Raw genomic sequence first — 26,933 nt, forward strand, 5'->3', positions numbered from 1 at the left:
TCGTCTTTTTTCATAAGTTAGTGTGTGGCATTTCTTTCATCAGTAGCTACATTGTGATAGGTTTTTTTCCAGTGTTTTTTATTGAGTACGTGTTCTTCTACAGCAGATAGAAATGCTTCTGGTTTTGGATTGTCGGATGGAGGTGGGATATAGCCAGATTTTTCCTATACAAACGGGTCATTTTGTGATGGCTGATCAGTTTGGAATTTGAAGGCTGCATTCCTTTTAAATTCACTGATGTCAGCCTTCAGTTCTCTGGTGTTGATATGGATACTAGGCTTCGGACAGAATGTTAGACCTTTGGCAAGGACGCTTGTTTGAGCTGCAGTAAGTTGGCTTGTCGAAAGGTTAATGACTGGTGGTGTCAACTGGTGGTGCATTGACTGGTTTTGTTCTAGATGATTGTCGGTTGTTGCATTGCTGTTTGGTATAATGTCTGGTTGGTTTGTGATTATTTCTTGTTATGAACTTTTCATCATTCGCTAGTCTTTGAAGTTTCATTTTCTGTGTATTTTGATGGGAGTGTCTTATTTTATTGACCCATGTTGATATCTTTTCGTGTATACATTTGAGGGTGGTTGGATCATGTTCTGTTTCATCTGATTGTCTAAGGCGGTGATGATCTTGGATGATCATATTTATGCAGGTCTTTTGTGCATGTTGTAAGCTGTGTCGATTTCAGTCTGAATATTAATTTGCAGACCATTAGGTGTGGCACATTTCTTGAGGTGTTGATACAGGTTGGTTATGTGGCATCTTTCGCAGACCCCCCCCCCCCCCCCCCTCTCCTCCCAAGTCTACACTGAGATTTATATCAAACAATGACCTCAGCAAGCTATACTGCCCATCAGAATTACATTGATTCAAACAATGACCACAGCAAACTATACTGTCCATCAGATTTACATTGACTCAAACAATGACCACAGCAAACTATAATGTCCACCAGAATTACATTGATTCAAACAATTACCACAGCAAACTATACTGTCCATCAGATTTACATTGACTCAAACAATGACCACAGCAAACTATACTGTCCATCAGATTTACATTGACTCAAACAATGACCACAGCAAACTATACTGCCCATCAGATTTACATTGACTCAAACAATGACCACAGCAAACTATACTGCCCATCAGATTTACATTGACTCAAACAATGACCACAGCAAACTATACTGTCCATCAGATTTACATTGACTCAAACAATGACCACAGCAAACTATACTGCCCATCAGATTTACATTGACTCAAACAATGACCACAGCAAACTATACTGTCCATCAGATTAACATTGACTTAAACAATTACCACAGCAAACTATAATGTCCATCAGATTTACATTGACTCAAACAATGACCACAGCAAACTATACTGTCCATCAGAATTACATTGATTCAAACAATGACCACAGCAAACTATACTGTCCATCAGAATTACATTGATTCAAACAATGACCACAGCAAACTATACTGTCCATCAGATTAACATTGACTTAAAGAATGACCACAGCAAACTATACTGTCCATCAGATTTACATTGATTCAAACAATGACCACAGCAAACTATACTGTCCATCAGATTTACATTGACTCAAACAATGACCACAGCAAACTATACTGTCCATCATATTTACATTGACTCAAATAATGACCACAGCAAACTATACTGTCCATCAGAATTACATTGATTCAAACAATGACCACAGCAAGCTATACTGCCCATCAGATTTACATTGACTCAAACAATGACCACAGCAAACTATACTGTCCATCATATTTACATTGACTCAAATAATGACCACAGCAAACTATACTGTCCATCATATTTACATTGACTCAAATAATGACCACAGCAAACTATACTGTCCATCAGATTTACATTGACTCAAACAATGACCACAGCAAACTATACTGTCCATCATATTTACATTGACTCAAATAATGACCACAGCAAACTATACTGTCCATCAGATTTACATTGACTCAAATAATGACCACAGCAAACTATACTGTCCATCAGATTTACATTGACTCAAACAATGACCACAGCAAACTATACTGTCCATCAGATTTACATTGACTCAAACAATGACCACAGCAAACTATACTGTCCATCAGATTTACATTGACTCAAACAATGACCACAGCAAACTATACTGTCCATCAGATTTACATTGACTCTAACAATAACCACAGCAAACTATACTGTCCATCAGATTTACATTGACTCAAACAATTACCACAGCAAACTATACTGTCCATCAGATTTACATTGACTCAAACAATGACCACAGCAAACTATACTGCCCATCAGATTTACATTGATTCAAACAATGACCACAGCAAACTATACTGTCCATCAGATTTACATTGACTCAAACAATGACCACAGCAAACTTTAATGTCCATCAGATTTACATTGACTCAAATAATGACCACAGCAAACTATACTGTCCATCATATTTACATTGACTCAAATAATGACCACAGCAAACTATACTGTCCATCAGATTTACATTGACTCAAACAATGACCACAGCAAACTATACTGTCCATCATATTTACATTGACTCAAATAATGACCACAGCAAACTATACTGTCCATCAGATTTACATTGACTCAAATAATGACCACAGCAAACTATACTGTCCATCAGATTTACATTGACTCAAACAATGACCACAGCAAACTATACTGTCCATCAGATTTACATTGACTCAAACAATGACCACAGCAAACTATACTGTCCATCAGATTTACATTGACTCAAACAATGACCACAGCAAACTATACTGTCCATCAGATTTACATTGACTCTAACAATAACCACAGCAAACTATACTGTCCATCAGATTTACATTGACTCAAACAATTACCACAGCAAACTATACTGTCCATCAGATTTACATTGACTCAAACAATGACCACAGCAAACTATACTGTCCATCAGATTTACATTGACTCAAACAATGACCACAGCAAACTATACTGTCCATCAGATTTACATTGACTCAAACAATGACCACAGCAAACTTTAATGTCCATCAGATTTACATTGACGCAAACAATGACCACAGCAAACTATACTGTCCATCAGATTTACATTGACTCAAACAATGACAACAGCAAACTATACTGTCCATCAGATTTACATTGACTCAAACAATGACCACAGCAAACTTTAATGTCCATCAGATTTACATTGACGCAAACAATGACCACAGCAAACTTTAATGTCCATCAGATTTACATTGACGCAAACAATGACCACAGCAAACTTTAATGTCCATCAGATTTACATTGACGCAAACAATGACCACAGCAAACTATAACGTCCATCAGATTTACATTGACGCAAACAATGACCACAGCAAACTATAATGTCCATCAGATTTACATTGAGTACTTGTCAGCACTAATGGCTTTGTGTCTTGTCACTAGGAATGAAATGTCAGAGTTAAAGAGACGAAATGAAGATCTCAGCAGAGAACTGACTTCTAGTAGACACCGCCTTGTAGAGGTAAGTAGATCCAGTTAAGAGATATAACAATGTTTATTGATAATGCATGTAAACTAAACCTGGCCAGAGGTTTACTAGTTAACAGAGGTTGCAGCATTCATTGACAATACACATAAACTAAATGAGTGGTTTACATTTGACTTTTAGAGTGAACAAAGGTTGGCAGAATTCACTGATAATGCACGTAAACTAAACCAGAGATTAATAGCAGCTGAGAAACGGGTAGGAGAAGCACAACAAAAGGTATGTCAAATTGTACAAGTCTGTCTGTGGTTGGTGGAAGCATATCAACAAGATACAGCATTATTAAACAATCTAAATTTTATTTACAGGTAGATACTGCATGCATGCATGACTCTTTTCAAAGTATCATACAATTCACTTTTTGGGATAGTTCTAGTTAAATTAGCTATAATGACTTGTAGAATGAATGAACATTTAAAATTAGTATAATGAACCAAATGATGAGATGTTTGTTGACAAACATGCTATTTAAAATCTTGTATACGTTTTTTAAAATTCCAATATCATTAATATTTTAGCATTTTTAGATGTTCTGTGAATCATATACTAGAATGTCTTAAACCCTATTCCATCGAAGGTGAATTGTGTGAGATACCAAGCTGTATAGCTAGGTCAAACTGAATGGATATAATGCATGACATCACAACTCACATCTAGAAATCTCCAATTCATGACATTACAACTTACATCTAGAAATCTCCAATTCATGACATTACAACTTACATCTAGAAATCACCAATTCATGACATTACAACTTACATCTAGAAATCTCCAATTCATGACATCAGAACTTGCATCTAGAAATCTCCAATACATGACATCACAGCTCATATCTAGAAATCTCCAATTCATGACATCAGAACTTGCATCTAGAAATCTCCAATTCATGACATCACAATATACATCTAGAATATCTCCAATTCATGACATCACATTGCAATATTATCAATGCAAGACTGCTCTCCATCTAATCTTCTCCAACACTGCTTGTAATATCAACTCCACTTTCTGTTGTCTATCATTTACCAAATTACCACATGTGCTTAATTTTAATAACTGCTATGAATAAATTATGTGTAAGTTAACTAGTGTATGATGTTAGTCTTGTTATGAAATATTCATAGAGTTATACTGTATATTTTGACTTTGTTCATTAAAATGAACACAAATAAAACTTTCAAAGAGATTTGAAAATATAGCAATGGCTGGACTGAATCTAAGACATGCTTGGTACATTCTACATTACTTGTATACGCCAAAGTTGCCAAGTACTTACAAATTCCAAATAAATGAAGTAAGGTTATATTCTGGTTTAATTAGTAAAGTGACAGCAAATAAAACTGTAAATTGTTTAAAAAAAAACACACAACACAAAATTACCAAAAATACTGGAACTTTGATGAGCCAAAAATCATGCCATTTCTATGGTAACCATGATTGTGAGAAATTATATTAAAATGTTAATTCCAAGTAGAAGCTTTGTAACATGATATGCCAATTTCTTGCCTGTATGTCAGTCTCCTGAAGCAAATGTAACCCTTCCTATTTGCTTATTTATGTAAATCACCTAAATCCAAGAGTTTTGCCATTTTTATACAAATTTCATACACATCTGCTACCTTTCAAACCATTTTCTTGTAATGTAACTTTTTGCAGTCAGTATTTTTGCAAATCACCTAATAACACTAATTTTACTACATTTTCTACAAATTTACTGTTTAGCAAACATTTGCTTTCTTATTATTTCATGCAGTTTTTGTTTGAAACTTAGTTTTGCACTATTGTGTAAGTACTGCCTTGCCAGTTTAATGAAAGCATCTAACCATGACCTTTGCTTCATTTAGTATAACATTTCATGCACATCTCTCTTGTTCACCAATTCTTTGCCCACTGTACACTAGCTGGCTCACTTCATGTCACGAGAACGTCACATACTACAAGACAAACAACAATTACAGAAAGAATTGGACAGAAGTAGATTGGAATCTTCTAGGCCGTATAGGTATGTTGAATGTCTTCATCTCATCACATGGATACTCAGCTGAATTATGGATTACGACACAAGTTCCATTCCCAAAGACTCAGTTTTGTATACATCATGATACAGTTTGTGTCTACAAAAAGATAGAGAAACTCAGCTTTACCATTAGTTTGTGGAAATGGAACTTTTCAGTGTAAGACAAATTTGGCTGTTGATTTGTGTTTTGACAGATTAGACATCTTTCAATGTTACATGTTTTGTGGCCTAATCAACTGGTTGTTGTAAGTTGTTGTTGGTAAACTTGTTCTTATTTAAACTATGCTCATTATTCAGTGTTTTTGCCTCTTTTGTTAACTTTTGTCTTTTTGGTAATACTTTTATGAAATGCATGCGAAGTAAAGTAAAGAAATACATGCTTGTAACGTTGGTATATTAGTTTGACTAATGTCTTTATACTCTTTCTGTTAACTTTATGTTGTGTATTATTTATTGCATGTTTGTCTCAATGTTTTACTACAATGTACATACATATGTACGTACGTACATACATACATACATACAAATGTACATAGATATACATACATACATACATACATACATACATACATACATACATACATACATACAGACACACATATGTACATACACACATACATACATACATACATACATACATCCATCCACACACACACACACACACACATACATACATACATACATACATACATACATACATACATACGTACATACATACATGCATATATATACATATATATACATACACACACATGCATACATACATACATACATACATACATACACACACATACATACTCACATGTATGTACGTACGTACGTATGTATGCACATACATACATACATACATTTATTCATACATCGATACATACATACATACATACTTACATACATACGTATGTATGTACATGCGTACATACACACACATGCGCGCGCGCACGCACACACACATACACACACACACACACACACACACACTATAATCCAAGCCATTGGACAACATTTTACTGCATGTAGGTAAAGGTTGAGAATGTTATGAACACTGTCTGATCTATCTTCTGAATTATGTAGTACTAAAAATACAAGAGATGTTTGTTTTTGTCATTGTGTTTCTTGATGTCAGTGTACTGCATGTTTATTATCTCTTGTTATTCATGTAGAAAACATGTTATCTTTAGAATATACTGTTTATGGTTGAAAAGAATCAAAGGACAGTACAATATAGTTACTTCAAATTGTACAGTAAATTGGAAATGAATGCTATGTTTTGATCCATCTACTACAGACATTGATAACACAATGATTAAATTATTCGGTGTTAATGTTTCACCCAACTGGTGGAATAATATGTCCATAAATTGATGCTAGTTGGTACATACATAATATAATATTCCCTAGTAACAATATATACATAAGGTACTATTAGCTTAAATGTTATGTCTAATGAGTATGCATATCTCTATGTTCAACAGGTTAACAAAACATTGCTTTTTGCTAAACATGTCTCTATGTACTAACTAAGCTGTATTTAGATATATTGAGACATAAGCTGTATTTAGATATATTGGGATATAAGCTGTATTTAGATATATTGAGACATAAGCTGTATTTAGATATATTGGGACATAAGCTGTATTTAGATATATTGAGACATAAGCTGTATTTAGATATATTGGGACATAAGCTGTATTTAGATATATTGGGACATAAGCTGTATTTAGATATATTGAGACATAAGCTGTATTTAGATATATTGGGACATAAGCTGTATTTAGATATATTGGGACATAAGCTGTATTTAGATATATTGGGACATAAGCTGTATTTAGATATATTGAGACATAAGCTGTATTTAGATATATTGGGACATAAGCTGTATTTAGATATATTGAGACATAAGCTGTATTTAGATATATTGGGACATAAGCTGTATTTAGATATATTGAGACATAAGCTGTATTTAGATATATTGGGACATAAGCTGTATTTAGATATATTGGGACATAAGCTGTATTTAGATATATTGGGACATAAGCTGTATTTAGATATATTGGGACATAAGCTGTATTTAGATATATTGGAACATCAATTTTGCTGCATATTCACAACGTATTCCTAGTATTTATTAGTGTAATGTTAGTCACTTGCAATTGACTGAAATGAAACCTGGTATAACTTATAAATGATCCAATGATAAAATTTTAATTAATGTATAAAAAATGTTGAGATATCCTTACTATGAACTATTCTTAGACCAACAATTATTATATTAAAGACAATCATAATGTCATAGAAGATATCCATCAACAGTAACATTACACTACTAAGAATAGTTTAATCAAGGGTTTCTGTAAGTATTTCTACTCCAGTAAAATGTTTATAAACTCAGCTTGTGTTAGTTTAACATTGCTGGCAAAAATCCACCACTTGGTTAACTGAAAGACTAAATATACATTGTGGGTACATGTACTAGTTACCAAGTATGTTCATTGTGGGTTCATATACTAGTTACCAAGTATGTTCATTGTGGGTACATGTACTAGTTACCAAGTATGTTCATTGTGGGTATATGTACTAGTTACCAAGTATGTTCATTGTGGGTATATGTACTAGTTACCAAGTATGTTTATTGTGGGTGCATGTATTAGTTACCAAGTATGTTCATTGTGGGTATATGTACTAGTTACCAAGTATGTTCATTGTGGGTATATGTACTAGTTACCAAGTATGTTCATTGTGGGTATATGTACTAGTTACCAAGTATGTTCATTGTGGGTACATGTACTAGTTACCAAGTATGTTCATTGTGGATACATGTACTAGTTACCAAGTATGTTCATTGTAGGTATATGTACTAGTTACCAAGTATGTTCATTGTGGGTACATATACTAGTTACCAAGTATGTTCATTGTAGGTATATGTACTAGTTACCAAGTATGTTCATTGTAGGTATATGTACTAGTTACCAAGTATGTTCATTGTGGGTATATGTACTAGTTACCAAGTATGTTCATTGTGGGTACATGTACTAGTTACCAAGTATGTTCATTGTGGGTATATGTACTAGTTACCAAGTATGTTCATTGTGGGTACATGTACTAGTTACCAAGTATGTTCATTGTGGGTACATGTACTAGTTACCAAGTATGTTCATTGTGGGTACATGTACTAGTTACCAAGTATGTTCATTGTGGGTATATGTACTAGTTACCAAGTATGTTTATTGTGGGTATATGTACTAGTTACCAAGTATGTTCATTGTGGGTACATGTACTAGTTACCAAGTATGTTCATTGTGGGTATATGTACTAGTTACCAAGTATGTTTATTGTGGGTACATGTACTAGTTACCAAGTATGTTCATTGTGGGTATATGTACTAGTTACCAAGTATGTTCATTGTGGGTACATGTACTAGTTACCAAGTATGTTCATTGTGGGTACATGTACTAGTTACCAAGTATGTTCATTGTAGGTACATATACTAGTTACCAAGTATGTTCATTGTAGGTATATGTACTAGTTACCAAGTATGTTTATTGTGGGTATATGTACTAGTTACCAAGTATGTTCATTGTGGGTATATGTACTAGTTACCAAGTATGTTCATTGTGGGTACATGTACTAGTTACCAAGTATGTTTATTGTGGGTGCATGTATTAGTTACCAAGTATGTTCATTGTGGGTATATGTATTAGTTACCAAGTATGTTCATTGTGGGTATATGTATTAGTTACCAAGTATGTTCATTGTGGGTACATATACTAGTTACCAAGTATGTTCATTGTGGGTATATGTACTAGTTACCAAGTATGTTCATTGTGGGTACATGTACTAGTTACCAAGTATGTTCATTGTGGGTACATATACTAGTTACCAAGTATGTTCATTGTGGGTATATGTACTAGTTACCAAGTATGTTCATTGTGGGTACATGTACTAGTTACCAAGTATGTTCATTGTGGGTACATATACTAGTTACCAAGTATGTTCATTGTGGGTATATGTACTAGTTACCAAGTATGTACATTGTGGGTACATGTATTAGTTACCAAGTATGTTCATTGTGGGTATATGTATTAGTTACCAAGTATGTTCATTGTGGGTACATGTACTAGTTACCAAGTATGTTCATTGTGGGTACATATACTAGTTACCAAGTATGTTTATTGTGGGTATATGTACTAGTTACCAAGTATGTTCATTGTGGGTACATGTACTAGTTACCAAGTATGTTCATTGTGGGTACATGTATTAGTTACCAAGTATGTTCATTGTGGGTACATGTACTAGTTACCAAGTATGTTCATTGTAGGTATATGTACTAGTTACCAAGTATGTTTATTGTGGGTACATGTACTAGTTACCAAGTATGTTCATTGTGGGTACATGTACTAGTTACCAAGTATGTTCATTGTGGGTACATGTACTAGTTACCAAGTATGTTCATTGTAGGTATATGTACTAGTTACCAAGTATGTTCATTGTAGGTATATGTATTAGTTACCAAGTATGTTCATTGTAGGTACATATACTAGTTACCAAGTATGTTCATTGTGGGTACATGTACTAGTTACCAAGTATGTTCATTGTGGGTACATGTACTAGTTACCAAGTATGTTCATTGTAGGTATATGTACTAGTTACCAAGTATGTTCATTGTAGGTACATGTATTAGTTACCAAGTATGTTCATTGTGGGTACATGTATTAGTTACCAAGTATGTTTATTGTAGGTATATGTACTAGTTACCAAGTATGTTTATTGTGGGTATATGTACTAGTTACCAAGTATGTTCATTGTGGGTATATGTACTAGTTACCAAGTATGTTCATTGTGGGTACATGTACTAGTTACCAAGTATGTTCATTGTGGGTACATGTACTAGTTACCAAGTATGTTCATTGTGGGTATATGTATTAGTTACCAAGTATGTTCATTGTGGGTATATGTATTAGTTACCAAGTATGTTCATTGTGGGTACATGTACTAGTTACCAAGTATGTTCATTGTGGGTACATGTACTAGTTACCAAGTATGTTTATTGTGGGTATATGTACTAGTTACCAAGTATGTTCATTGTGGGTACATGTACTAGTTACCAAGTATGTTCATTGTGGGTACATGTACTAGTTACCAAGTATGTTCATTGTAGGTATATGTACTAGTTACCAAGTATGTTCATTGTGGGTTCATATACTAGTTACCAAGTATGTTCATTGTGGGTACATGTACTAGTTACCAAGTATGTTCATTGTGGGTATATGTACTAGTTACCAAGTATGTTCATTGTGGGTACATGTACTAGTTACCAAGTATGTTCATTGTGGGTATATGTACTAGTTACCAAGTATGTTCATTGTAGGTATATGTACTAGTTACCAAGTATGTTCATTGTGGGTATATGTACTAGTTACCAAGTATGTTCATTGTGGGTATATGTATTAGTTACCAAGTATGTTCATTGTGGGTACATGTACTAGTTACCAAGTATGTTCATTGTGGGTATATGTATTAGTTACCAAGTATGTTCATTGTGGGTATATGTACTAGTTACCAAGTATGTTCATTGTAGGTATATGTACTAGTTACCAAGTATGTTCATTGTGGGTACATGTACTAGTTACCAAGTATGTTCATTGTAGGTATATGTACTAGTTACCAAGTATGTTCATTGTGGGTACATGTACTAGTTACCAAGTATGTTCATTGTGGATACATGTACTAGTTACCAAGTATGTTCATTGTAGGTATATGTACTAGTTACCAAGTATGTTCATTGTGGGTACATATACTAGTTACCAAGTATGTTCATTGTAGGTATATGTACTAGTTACCAAGTATGTTCATTGTAGGTATATGTACTAGTTACCAAGTATGTTCATTGTGGGTATATGTACTAGTTACCAAGTATGTTCATTGTGGGTACATGTACTAGTTACCAAGTATGTTCATTGTGGGTATATGTACTAGTTACCAAGTATGTTCATTGTGGGTACATGTACTAGTTACCAAGTATGTTCATTGTGGGTACATGTACTAGTTACCAAGTATGTTCATTGTGGGTACATGTACTAGTTACCAAGTATGTTCATTGTGGGTATATGTACTAGTTACCAAGTATGTTTATTGTGGGTATATGTACTAGTTACCAAGTATGTTCATTGTGGGTACATGTACTAGTTACCAAGTATGTTCATTGTGGGTATATGTACTAGTTACCAAGTATGTTTATTGTGGGTACATGTACTAGTTACCAAGTATGTTCATTGTGGGTATATGTACTAGTTACCAAGTATGTTCATTGTGGGTACATGTACTAGTTACCAAGTATGTTCATTGTGGGTACATGTACTAGTTACCAAGTATGTTCATTGTAGGTACATATACTAGTTACCAAGTATGTTCATTGTAGGTATATGTACTAGTTACCAAGTATGTTTATTGTGGGTATATGTACTAGTTACCAAGTATGTTCATTGTGGGTATATGTACTAGTTACCAAGTATGTTCATTGTGGGTACATGTACTAGTTACCAAGTATGTTTATTGTGGGTGCATGTATTAGTTACCAAGTATGTTCATTGTGGGTATATGTATTAGTTACCAAGTATGTTCATTGTGGGTATATGTATTAGTTACCAAGTATGTTCATTGTGGGTACATATACTAGTTACCAAGTATGTTCATTGTGGGTATATGTACTAGTTACCAAGTATGTTCATTGTGGGTACATGTACTAGTTACCAAGTATGTTCATTGTGGGTACATATACTAGTTACCAAGTATGTTCATTGTGGGTATATGTACTAGTTACCAAGTATGTTCATTGTGGGTACATGTACTAGTTACCAAGTATGTTCATTGTGGGTACATATACTAGTTACCAAGTATGTTCATTGTGGGTATATGTACTAGTTACCAAGTATGTACATTGTGGGTACATGTATTAGTTACCAAGTATGTTCATTGTGGGTATATGTATTAGTTACCAAGTATGTTCATTGTGGGTACATGTACTAGTTACCAAGTATGTTCATTGTGGGTACATATACTAGTTACCAAGTATGTTTATTGTGGGTATATGTACTAGTTACCAAGTATGTTCATTGTGGGTACATGTACTAGTTACCAAGTATGTTCATTGTGGGTACATGTATTAGTTACCAAGTATGTTCATTGTGGGTACATGTACTAGTTACCAAGTATGTTCATTGTAGGTATATGTACTAGTTACCAAGTATGTTTATTGTGGGTACATGTACTAGTTACCAAGTATGTTCATTGTGGGTACATGTACTAGTTACCAAGTATGTTCATTGTGGGTACATGTACTAGTTACCAAGTATGTTCATTGTAGGTATATGTACTAGTTACCAAGTATGTTCATTGTAGGTATATGTATTAGTTACCAAGTATGTTCATTGTAGGTACATATACTAGTTACCAAGTATGTTCATTGTGGGTACATGTACTAGTTACCAAGTATGTTCATTGTGGGTACATGTACTAGTTACCAAGTATGTTCATTGTAGGTATATGTACTAGTTACCAAGTATGTTCATTGTAGGTACATGTATTAGTTACCAAGTATGTTCATTGTGGGTACATGTATTAGTTACCAAGTATGTTTATTGTAGGTATATGTACTAGTTACCAAGTATGTTTATTGTGGGTATATGTACTAGTTACCAAGTATGTTCATTGTGGGTATATGTACTAGTTACCAAGTATGTTCATTGTGGGTACATGTACTAGTTACCAAGTATGTTCATTGTGGGTACATGTACTAGTTACCAAGTATGTTCATTGTGGGTATATGTATTAGTTACCAAGTATGTTCATTGTGGGTATATGTATTAGTTACCAAGTATGTTCATTGTGGGTACATGTACTAGTTACCAAGTATGTTCATTGTGGGTACATGTACTAGTTACCAAGTATGTTTATTGTGGGTATATGTACTAGTTACCAAGTATGTTCATTGTGGGTACATGTACTAGTTACCAAGTATGTTCATTGTGGGTACATGTACTAGTTACCAAGTATGTTCATTGTAGGTATATGTACTAGTTACCAAGTATGTTCATTGTGGGTTCATATACTAGTTACCAAGTATGTTCATTGTGGGTACATGTACTAGTTACCAAGTATGTTCATTGTGGGTATATGTACTAGTTACCAAGTATGTTCATTGTGGGTACATGTACTAGTTACCAAGTATGTTCATTGTGGGTATATGTACTAGTTACCAAGTATGTTCATTGTAGGTATATGTACTAGTTACCAAGTATGTTCATTGTGGGTATATGTACTAGTTACCAAGTATGTTCATTGTGGGTATATGTATTAGTTACCAAGTATGTTCATTGTGGGTACATGTACTAGTTACCAAGTATGTTCATTGTGGGTATATGTATTAGTTACCAAGTATGTTCATTGTGGGTATATGTACTAGTTACCAAGTATGTTCATTGTAGGTATATGTACTAGTTACCAAGTATGTTCATTGTGGGTACATGTACTAGTTACCAAGTATGTTCATTGTAGGTATATGTACTAGTTACCAAGTATGTTCATTGTGGGTATATGTACTAGTTACCAAGTATGTTCATTGTGGGTATATGTATTAGTTACCAAGTATGTTCATTGTGGGTACATGTACTAGTTACCAAGTATGTTCATTGTGGGTACATGTATTAGTTACCAAGTATGTTCATTGTGGGTACATGTACTAGTTACCAAGTATGTTCATTGTGGGTATATGTACTAGTTACCAAGTATGTACATTATGGGTACATGTACTAGTTACCAAGTATGTTCATTGTGGGTACATGTACTAGTTACCAAGTATGTTCATTGTGGATACATGTACTAGTTATCAAGTATGTTCATTGTGGGTACATGTACTAGTTACCAAGTATGTTCATTGTGGATACATGTACTAGTTATCAAGTATGTTCATTGTGGGTATATGTACTAGTTATCAAGTATGTTCATTGTGGGTACATGTACTAGTTATCAAGTATGTTCATTGTGGGTACATATACTAGTTATCAAGTATGTTCATTGTGGGTATATGTACTAGTTATCAAGTATGTTCATTGTGGGTACATGTACTAGTTACCAAGTATGTTCATTGTGGATACATGTACTAGTTATCAAGTATGTTCATTGTGGGTATATGTACTAGTTACCAAGTATGTTCATTGTGGGTATATGTACTAGTTACCAAGTATGTTCATTGTGGGTATATGTACTAGTTACCAAGTATGTTCATTGTGGGTACATGTACTAGTTACCAAGTATGTTCATTGTGGGTATATGTACTAGTTACCAAGTATGTTCATTGTGGGTATATGTACTAGTTACCAAGTATGTTCATTGTGGGTATATGTACTAGTTACCAAGTATGTTCATTGTGGATACATGTACTAGTTATCAAGTATGTTCATTGTGGGTACATGTACTAGTTACCAAGTATGTTCATTGTGGGTATATGTACTAGTTACCAAGTATGTTCATTGTGGGTACATGTACTAGTTACCAAGTATGTTCATTGTGGATACATGTACTAGTTACCAAGTATGTTCATTGTGGGTACATGTACTAGTTACCAAGTATGTTCATTGTGGGTATATGTACTAGTTACCAAGTATGTTCATTGTGGGTACATGTACTAGTTACCAAGTATGTTTATTGTGGGTACATATACTAGTTACCAAGTATGTTCATTGTGGGTATATATACTAGTTACCAAGTATGTTTATTGTGGGTACATATACTAGTTACCAAGTATGTTCATTGTGGGTATATGTATTAGTTACCAAGTATGTTTATTGTAGGTATATGTACTAGTTACCAAGTATGTTCATTGTGGGTACATGTACTAGTTACCAAGTATGTTCATTGTGGATACATGTACTAGTTACCAAGTATGTTCATTGTGGGTACATGTACTAGTTACCAAGTATGTTCATTGTGGGTATATGTATTAGTTACCAAGTATGTTCATTGTGGGTACATGTACTAGTTACCAAGTATGTTCATTGTGGGTACATGTACTAGTTACCAAGTATGTTTATTGTGGGTACATGTACTAGTTACCAAGTATGTTTATTGTGGGTACATGTATTAGTTACCAAGTATGTTTATTGTAGGTATATGTACTAGTTACCAAGTATGTTTATTGTGGGTATATGTACTAGTTACCAAGTATGTTCATTGTGGGTATATGTACTAGTTACCAAGTATGTTTATTGTGGGTACATGTACTAGTTACCAAGTATGTTTATTGTAGGTATATGTACTAGTTACCAAGTATGTTTATTGTGGGTACATGTACTAGTTACCAAGTATGTTTATTGTGGGTATATGTACTAGTTACCAAGTATGTTCATTGTGGGTACATGTACTAGTTACCAAGTATGTTTATTGTAGGTATATGTACTAGTTACCAAGTATGTTCATTGTGGGTACATATACTAGTTACCAAGTATGTTTATTGTGGGTATATGTACTAGTTACCAAGTATGTTCATTGTGGGTACATGTACTAGTTACCAAGTATGTTTATTGTGGGTATATGTACTAGTTACCAAGTATGTTTATTGTGGGTATATGTACTAGTTACCAAGTATGTTTATTGTGGGTATATGTACTAGTTACCAAGTATGTTTATTGTGGGTATATGTACTAGTTACCAAGTATGTTTATTGTGGGTATATGTACTAGTTACCAAGTATGTTCATTGTGGGTACATGTACTAGTTACCAAGTATGTTTATTGTGGGTATATGTACTAGTTACCAAGTATGTTTATTGTGGGTATATGTACTAGTTACCAAGTATGTTTATTGTAGGTATATGTACTAGTTACCAAGTATGTTCATTGTGGGTACATGTACTAGTTACCAAGTATGTTCATTGTGGGTATATGTACTAGTTACCAAGTATGTTCATTGTGGGTACATGTACTAGTTACCAAGTATGTTCATTGTGGGTACATGTACTAGTTACCAAGTATGTTTATTGTAGGTATATGTACTAGTTACCAAGTATGTTTATTGTAGGTATATGTACTAGTTACCAAGTATGTTCATTGTGGGTACATGTACTAGTTACCAAGTATGTTCATTGTGGGTACATGTACTAGTTACCAAGTATGTTCATTGTGGGTACATGTACTAGTTACCAAGTATGTTTATTGTGGGTATATGTACTAGTTACCAAGTATGTTCATTGTGGGTACATGTACTAGTTACCAAGTATGTTTATTGTGGGTATATGTACTAGTTACCAAGTATGTTCATTGTGGGTACATGTACTAGTTACCAAGTATGTTCATTGTGGGTACATGTACTAGTTACCAAGTATGTTTATTGTGGGTATATGTACTAGTTACCAAGTATGTTCATTGTGGGTACATGTACTAGTTACCAAGTATGTTCATTGTGGGTACATGTACTAGTTACCAAGTATGTTTATTGTGGGTATATGTACTAGTTACCAAGTATGTTTATTGTGGGTATATGTACTAGTTACCAAGTATGTTTATTGTGGGTATATGTACTAGTTACCAAGTATGTTCATTGTAGGTATATGTACTAGTTACCAAGTATGTTCATTGTGGGTACATGTACTAGTTACCAAGTATGTTTATTGTGGGTACATGTACTAGTTACCAAGTATGTTTATTGTGGGTATATGTACTAGTTACCAAGTATGTTTATTGTGGGTATATGTACTAGTTACCAAGTATGTTTATTGTGGGTATATGTACTAGTTACCAAGTATGTTTATTGTGGGTATATGTACTAGTTACCAAGTATGTTTATTGTGGGTATATGTACTAGTTACCAAGTATGTTTATTGTGGGTATATGTACTAGTTACCAAGTATGTTCATTGTGGGTATATGTACTAGTTACCAAGTATGTTCATTGTAGGTATATGTACTAGTTACCAAGTATGTTCATTGTGGGTACATGTACTAGTTACCAAGTATGTTCATTGTGGGTATATGTACTAGTTACCAAGTATGTTCATTGTGGGTACATGTACTAGTTACCAAGTATGTTTATTGTGGGTATATGTACTAGTTACCAAGTATGTTTATTGTGGGTATATGTACTAGTTACCAAGTATGTTCATTGTGGGTATATGTACTAGTTACCAAGTATGTTTATTGTGGGTATATGTACTAGTTACCAAGTATGTTTATTGTGGGTATATGTACTAGTTACCAAGTATGTTTATTGTAGGTATATGTACTAGTTACCAAGTATGTTTATTGTAGGTATATGTACTAGTTACCAAGTATGTTTATTGTGGGTATATGTACTAGTTACCAAGTATGTTTATTGTGGGTATATGTACTAGTTACCAAGTATGTTTATTGTGGGTATATGTACTAGTTACCAAGTATGTTTATTGTGGGTATATGTACTAGTTACCAAGTATGTTCATTGTGGGTACATGTACTAGTTACCAAGTATGTTTATTGTAGGTATATGTACTAGTTACCAAGTATGTTTATTGTGGGTATATGTACTAGTTACCAAGTATGTTTATTGTGGGTATATGTACTAGTTACCAAGTATGTTTATTGTAGGTATATGTACTAGTTACCAAGTATGTTTATTGTGGGTATATGTACTAGTTACCAAGTATGTTTATTGTAGGTATATGTACTAGTTACCAAGTATGTTTATTGTGGGTATATGTACTAGTTACCAAGTATGTTTATTGTGGGTATATGTACTAGTTACCAAGTATGTTTATTGTGGGTATATGTACTAGTTACCAAGTATGTTTATTGTGGGTATATGTACTAGTTACCAAGTATGTTTATTGTGGGTATATGTACTAGTTACCAAGTATGTTTATTGTGGGTATATGTACTAGTTACCAAGTATGTTTATTGTGGGTATATGTACTAGTTACCAAGTATGTTCATTGTGGGTACATGTACTAGTTACCAAGTATGTTTATTGTGGGTATATGTACTAGTTACCAAGTATGTTTATTGTGGGTATATGTACTAGTTACCAAGTATGTTTATTGTAGGTATATGTACTAGTTACCAAGTATGTTTATTGTGGGTATATGTACTAGTTACCAAGTATGTTCATTGTGGGTACATGTACTAGTTACCAAGTATGTTTATTGTGGGTACATATACTAGTTACCAAGTATGTTCATTGTGGGTATATGTATTAGTTACCAAGTATGTTCATTGTAGGTATATGTACTAGTTACCAAGTATGTTCATTGTGGGTATATGTATTAGTTACCAAGTATGTTCATTGTGGGTATATGTACTAGTTACCAAGTATGTTTATTGTGGGTATATGTACTATTTACCAAGTATGTTTATTGTGGGTATATGTACTAGTTACCAAGTATGTTCATTGTGGGTATATGTACTAGTTACCAAGTATGTTCATTGTGGGTACATGTACTAGTTACCAAGTATGTTCATTGTGGGTATATGTACTATTTACCAAGTATGTTCATTGTGGGTATATGTACTAGTTACCAAGTATGTTCATTGTGGGTACATGTACTAGTTACCAAGTATGTTTATTGTAGGTATATGTACTAGTTACCAAGTATGTTTATTGTGGGTACATGTACTAGTTACCAAGTATGTTCATTGTGGGTATATGTACTAGTTACCAAGTATGTTTATTGTGGGTACATGTACTAGTTACCAAGTATGTTCATTGTGGGTATATGTACTAGTTACCAAGTATGTTCATTGTGGGTACATGTACTAGTTACCAAGTATGTTCATTGTGGGTATATGTACTAGTTACCAAGTATGTTTATTGTGGGTGCATGTATTAGTTACCAAGTATGTTCATTGTGGGTATATGTACTAGTTACCAAGTATGTTCATTGTGGGTATATGTACTAGTTACCAAGTATGTTCATTGTGGGTATATGTACTAGTTACCAAGTATGTTCATTGTGGGTATATGTACTAGTTACCAAGTATGTTTATTGTGGGTACATGTACTAGTTACCAAGTATGTTCATTGTGGGTACATATACTAGTTACCAAGTATGTTTATTGTGGGTATATGTACTAGTTACCAAGTATGTTCATTGTGGGTATATGTACTAGTTACCAAGTATGTTCATTGTGGGTATATGTACTAGTTACCAAGTATGTTCATTGTGGGTATATGTACTAGTTACCAAGTATGTTTATTGTGGGTACATGTACTAGTTACCAAGTATGTTCATTGTGGGTACATGTACTAGTTACCAAGTATGTTTATTGTGGGTATATGTACTAGTTACCAAGTATGTTCATTGTGGGTACATGTACTAGTTACCAAGTATGTTCATTGTGGGTGCATGTACTAGTTACCAAGTATGTACATTGTGGGTATATGTACTAGTTACCAAGTATGTTCATTGTAGGTATATGTACTAGTTACCAAGTATGTTCATTGTGGGTACATGTACTAGTTACCAAGTATGTTTATTGTGGGTATATGTACTAGTTACCAAGTATGTTCATTGTGGGTATATGTACTAGTTACCAAGTATGTTCATTGTGGGTACATGTACTAGTTACCAAGTATGTTCATTATGGGTACATGTACTAGTTACCAAGTATGTTCATTGTGGGTATATGTACTAGTTACCAAGTATGTTCATTGTGGGTACATGTACTAGTTACCAAGTATGTTCATTGTGGATACATGTACTAGTTACCAAGTATGTTCATTGTGGGTATATGTACTAGTTACCAAGTATGTTCATTGTGGGTATATGTACTAGTTACCAAGTATGTTCATTGTGGGTACATGTACTAGTTACCAAGTATGTTCATTGTGGGTATATGTACTAGTTACCAAGTATGTTCATTGTGGGTATATGTACTAGTTACCAAGTATGTTCATTGTGGGTACATGTACTAGTTACCAAGTATGTTCATTGTGGGTATATGTACTAGTTACCAAGTATGTTCATTGTGGGTATATGTACTAGTTACCAAGTATGTTTATTGTGGGTATATGTACTAGTTACCAAGTATGTTCATTGTGGGTATATGTACTAGTTACCAAGTATGTTCATTGTGGGTACATGTACTAGTTACCAAGTATGTTCATTGTAGGTATATGTACTAGTTACCAAGTATGTTCATTGTGGATACATGTACTAGTTACCAAGTATGTTCATTGTAGGTATATGTACTAGTTACCAAGTATGTTCATTGTGGGTATATGTACTAGTTACCAAGTATGTTCATTGTGGGTATATGTATTAGTTACCAAGTATGTTCATTGTGGGTACATGTACTAGTTACCAAGTATGTTCATTGTGGGTATATGTACTAGTTACCAAGTATGTTCATTGTGGGTATATGTACTAGTTACCAAGTATGTTTATTGTGGGTACATATACTAGTTACCAAGTATGTTCATTGTGGGTATATATACTAGTTACCAAGTATGTTTATTGTGGGTACATGTACTAGTTACCAAGTATGTTCATTGTGGGTACATGTACTAGTTACCAAGTATGTTTATTGTGGGTATATGTACTAGTTACCAAGTATGTTCAGTATACACAGAGGGCACACTTTCCATAAACTACAGGTGATTGCTAATATATGATCAACTTTGTCTTGGGATTATTAACTATTGTCTTTGAATATGACACTCACACCATTTTGTTGGGTTTCTTTCAGAGGTGGCTACGGAAGTATTAGACTAGCAGATCTAGATACAACTGGTGGTGTACAATATAGTCAGCGAAGACATCTCGCCAACATTTCTATTGATGGACACATCTCACCTGTACATAGTACACCTGGTGCTAATTAACATGCAAATCACTCTCAAACTGTCTATTTTAACCACTGTATCACAAAGGGGCATGCGATCCCCTTGAAAGCTTCAATTCTGAATATATGGAATATCCCGTCTGTTTGTTGGTATGGGTGATTACATCTGATGTAGAAAAAGGGGGATGGGTAGAGTAACCATGATTTATGGTAACCTTTTTGTATGTTTATATTCAAGTAATCAAATACAGAAGGGGAGGGTAAGGTAAAGGGGATATTTCATGGCTAATTGAAAATTAAGAGGGAGCAATAAACAAATCTGTGACTAGATATGTAATTTAAGTTCAAAATAAAATCTATGAAATTTGAAAGAGTATGTCCACTTAACCAGTATTATTGACTTTGTGTTTGACAAAATAAAATGCAATCAAAAATATGAAACTTATTTGGATTATGTTTATGCCAATCATACTGAAATCAAATAAAATGTGTACCCAATATGACAATATCAAACTGTTTTATAGATATTTATTCTACAGCTGTATGTATATATTTATTTCCATAAAAAGCAGATTAAGTCAAGATCGATGAAAAACTCACAAACCATGATTAGCGATAATCTATGGCAAGTTCTTTCTTGCTATGTTCACCTTTTTGTCTACAAGTTAAGATTATTTTGTATGAATTGTGCAATTTTGTATATACCAATAAATTGATAGTGATTCATCAAAGTCTGAGTGAAGTGTACTCTGTTGCCGTTCCCCATCTAGTAAAAACTACATACCTCAAACTATACCAAAATAAATCACCAAAAAAGTTACCAAAACAGTTCAGTTCTGACCGGATATTGAGAACATATTTATTTTGGCACTAAACATTTTCAGCAGAAAGGTAATATTTCATATTTTTGTTCTACTTGATTGTTGTGCAACACATTTGACAACAATGTCTTTAGAGTCATATCACTTTGATAGGTATAATACACTGTTTCACACCAAGTAAGTAAATAAATGAATCTAACTTTAATACCGATAGGAACAGCTCTCAAAATTTACCAGTTAATGTGATTCCATTCTGGTACAAAACACTTACAGGTACAACAACCAGAATATGTTATGTTGACAGAATTGCTTTATTTGTCAATGCTATACAACAAAGACAAAAAGTACTTTAATATCAAATGTTTAAGTAGTATGCTAATTTAGAATAGATATTAAAGTTATTCTCAATGAGTTGTCACCCAATGTATAGCCATGTTTGTAAAAGCAAACAAAATATGAAGATCTAAAAGAATATAGATTTCAATCCAACCAAACATATTTCCTTGCATTGGAATAATATTTGGGATTAGTTCTGAATTCATAGCATAAATAATTTACCTAGTATATTTTTGCCACACTAGTCAGCTTTCTTCAGCTGTTACAATATATGCGATTATATCAGTTGTATAAAATGTCATCATATGTCGTATGACAGGTGTACATCAGTGACCCCCTAGATATATGCGATTATACCGGTTGTATACAATGTCATCATATGTTGTATGACAGGTCTTCACCATTGACCCCCTAGGCAGCTGAAGACGGCCAAGTGATCAAGCCAAAATGTGTAGGTAGATTACATGTGTTTACATGCTGAGTTTAGCACTACTATAATATATACAATTATACCTTCATCCACATTGGTTCTGTGTATTCAATATTTAGTTCAGTATACAGGTAACATATAAAACTAACTTTCATATCTACAATAACTCTACGGGGGGGGGGGGGGGGGGGGTGGTGGTGGTGGTGGTGGTGGTGGTGGTGATGGTGTTGGTACTGTCATCTCTCACAAAGCCTAAACGAAATATAGCTATGATTCAACTTGTTTGATTTTAAAAAAGATAAAAAGAAGCTTGCTAGTTAAAGCCTTGGCTAGATTCTTTAAAAAGTTACAAAGACAAGCAGCATTTATGACTGTACCAGTCTTGTTAGTAGTTACTGGTTGCACCAATACACAGCAATAAATTCACAGCTGTCAATCATACATCATGTAAAAATCACTTCTTTCACAAGTATGTCCTATTTACTCTAAAACACTTGTACATTTCATGTGTTTTGGCCATCATACCTGCTATGCTGGTTTATACATGAAGTATAAAAGGATATATAGGCAAGGCTGGTTTCACATTAGCTTCATTTCTGTATGGTTAAGGGATCCAGAATTGTCACTTTCACTGCTGTACACAGACGTCAGGCATTCTAGGAACAAACAGTTAGGCACTCATATTCTTTGTAACCCTTGCACAAACAATACTGGAACTATTGTTTCAAGAGATTGGGAGCTCCTAACTGTCTTTGCTTCCCAGAATGCATCACCCTAGTGTAAGGGGTGCCAGATTTGCCGTTTTTCATATCTGGTTGCATATTTTGTTAAAATGACTGCTCTAAAGAAATGCAGCTGAGATACACTTAAAACCATACATTTGTTTCCCTTAAAAAGCCTACAGAACAGAGAAAATGTTAGAACACAAAACAATACATCCCTGTTATGAACGGTACAAAAGTCACTGGATAGCATATGTACCAAGTCTATAAATTACAATATTGTTCTACAACTAATTAGAAATCAAACCTCCAGAAGATGTTCACTTCACTTATACATTATCAAACAACTGTTACACAGTATTGAAAAGGGAGGCTTTCTCTGAAAGTTATAGTGTTATATTGAAAAGAGAGTCTTTCTCCAAAAGGCAAAACATATTGGAAAGGAATTCTAAAATACAGCTTTCTCATTAGATTTTAATAAAAAGTACAATTTCAGAAATCTACCAAAATCATTGACAATGAGTAATTTTCATAAGAAACATATATACACAGGCTGCAACATAATTTTGTACATATTTGAACATGCAGAACAAAGAAAATGTAATACCAGAATCAGAAAGACAGTTTAAATCCAGTGTTCATTTCTAAACTACATGTATATCATCCAACCTAAGTTTTAAAAGGCAATACATTTATCTAAACTTGTATAAGAACTTTGTTCCCAAATATTTTTAACAAATATTGTCACTGATTACTGATTACTATGCTGGCATTATTTATAAGTACATGTATAATTTGGCAGTGACATTATCATTAACTACAACTGTCTCTTTTAACCCATCATGGGTGGTGAAAGTCAGACACAGTCTATAACTATCTTAGCACTATGATAATGAAATTCTTTTATTTATCATCATTTTGTATTTTTATTGATTCTACATGAGTTATAATGTATATCACTTAACAACAAATATCTTAAAGAATTGTTAAAAGAATGAAAATGGCAGTGTTTCTAGTTCACCAAGAGATCATAAATATAATCTAGTTTGTGATGTTTTAACAAAATACACTGACGTCAACAAATATGTGATATTTTCACAGGTTGTTCACTTGTTGATAAGTTACAGCAAATATGTAACAAAATTACTTATAACAAGTGAGTGGAAGTCTTATAATTGTTATGAGAGTGTATACCTTCCTTGTGTACTCCAATGGATCACTTCAAGATAGAAAAGGGTACACTGGATTACTGGTATCATTTTATCTGTACCAAATGATGTCCTATGTTGCTCTACTCTCTTAAACATGGTGAATCCTGTTTATTCCTAGTAACTTGTAGACTTTTATGTGTAAACAATATTGCCATGGTAGAGGATTAACTTATGCTACAGCACTATACTAGTTACTCAAAAAGATGCATTAATGAAACCCAGGGAATTGTTACTTCCTTCAGTTTTTTCTCTCTATTTTTATAATATAAACATTTGTGTGTCATGTAAATCCAAGTCTGGCACTTATCATGTCAACTGAGTTACAGTTTAAATCATTACAAGAGCCAGCTTGGTGTCCTTTCATTGGTGGGTGAGCTAGGTCAACTGAGGTCAATTTGAATTCAATCACCATCAGCAGTCACATGATATGGTAATGATTACTGTCAAGGAAGTCAATATCACTTAACTGTGTTATGAGGTCAAGAGGTCAAGACATAGATAATTTAACATCAATTGAAACTATACTGTGTAAACACCATAGACATTTGAGAGATACATCTATGGTATTAGCAAGTGAAGACTGTATGATGTTTGAGAGATACGTCTATGGTATTAGCAAGTGTAGACTGTATGACGTTTGAGAGATATGTCTATGGTATTAGCAAGTGTAGACTGTATGACATTTGAGAGATACGTCTATGGTATTAGCAAGTGTAGACTGTATGACGTTTGAGAGATACGTCTATGGTATTAGCCAAGTGAAGACAGTATGATATGTTGTGTCATTTTGTCCTCATCTATCTCCTCTTTTCATTCTAGGTGTTGGCTGATGTATGAGGACGTGCAGACTATAGCAAGTCTATTGTCGGTGAATACCTCAGGTATTTTACCAAGTTTCCCCATCAAAATTATGATACCTGCTACTGCAATCTATCTGCAAGTCCTCTGTTACTAGCATATTGTTTATTAAACTACCAGTATGTACTAGCCACTTCAGGTTGTATCCAGGATTTTAGTGTAAACAAAAACTCAAGTCATGATAAGATTACTAACTAGATCTGTATGTCATACCAGTCTATCACAAATTAATACCAGTCACCTTTGACTTGCAATGTTTACTGTTGTAAATGATATCACCTCTTTGTGGCAGCAACAGCACTGTTCCCTTTGAGAGATGTAAAGTCACTCTGATGCAGCACAGTAAAGTCACTGATGCAGCAGTCAAGTTACTCTGCTGTATCATAGTATTACTCTGATGCAAGTCAAGTTACTTTAATGCAGTATAGTCAAGTTACTTTAATGCAGTATAGTCAAGTTACTGTCTGATGCAAGTCACAGTCAAGTTACTCTGATGCCACACAGTCAATTTGCATATCACTGATGGGATCATCATGTCATGAACAATTCTTAATCTAAACACCACTTTGAACGTTCCAAACAAATTTCAGCCTCATCTGCTCATCAGTGGTTTTGGAATTATAGATTTTTAACCAAAAAGACACATTCTTAGCCCTAATTTGCATATCACTGATTGGATCATCATGTCATGAACAATTTCTTAATCTAAACACCCCTAAGAATGTTCCCACCAAATTTTGGACCGATCTGCCCAGTAATTTTTGAGTTTATGTTTTTTGACCCAAAATCACATTTTTTGACCCAAAACACAAATCTCGATACGGTTATTTTCATTTGAACAATTTCCAAACTAAACTCCAAAAGTAATGTCCCAAGCAAATACCAAGGCAATTGATTGGGTGGCTTTTGAGTTTAATTCATCCACACACACACACACACACATACAGACAGACAGACAAACGGACAGACATCACACCATGCATACAGCACATTCATCAGTTGTGCTAACTAGAGACTGAAATCAACATCCCTACAAAAAAATCAAAATATTCTTCCCAGTTGTTTTTGACTTTTAAGTCAACCACATATAGGCAGGCAGACAGATAGTCTTGCTGATAGACGTTCGGGCTTTCTTTCAATGCTATAACTATAAGCGAACAAAGTTCGCACGTGATGGCTTGCCC

The 26,933-nt window shown here is 33.9% G+C and overlaps 1 protein-coding gene across 2 annotated transcripts in view; it reads left to right on the forward strand.

Annotated features, from left to right (window-relative positions):
• Positions 1 to 22,081, forward strand: part of LOC144438652 (sodium channel and clathrin linker 1-like) — a 76,917-nt gene extending 54,836 nt beyond the window's left edge. The window contains exons 20-23 of one of the 2 annotated variants that reach the window (XM_078127794.1): positions 3,450 to 3,528; positions 3,676 to 3,771; positions 5,454 to 5,554; positions 21,276 to 22,081. In XM_078127794.1, the coding sequence (XP_077983920.1) occupies positions 3,450 to 3,528; positions 3,676 to 3,771; positions 5,454 to 5,554; positions 21,276 to 21,411 (412 nt within the window). In that variant the 3' untranslated portion in view covers positions 21,412 to 22,081. The remainder of the gene's footprint in view (positions 1 to 3,449; positions 3,529 to 3,675; positions 3,772 to 5,453; positions 5,555 to 21,275) is intronic. The other variant, XM_078127795.1, reaches the window with a different exon arrangement.
• The last annotated feature ends 4,852 nt before the right edge of the window (positions 22,082 to 26,933 follow it).

Source organism: Glandiceps talaboti, chromosome 8, assembly GCF_964340395.1.
Source record: "Glandiceps talaboti chromosome 8, keGlaTala1.1, whole genome shotgun sequence".
In the NCBI taxonomy this organism is placed as follows: Eukaryota; Metazoa; Hemichordata; class Enteropneusta; family Spengelidae; genus Glandiceps; species Glandiceps talaboti.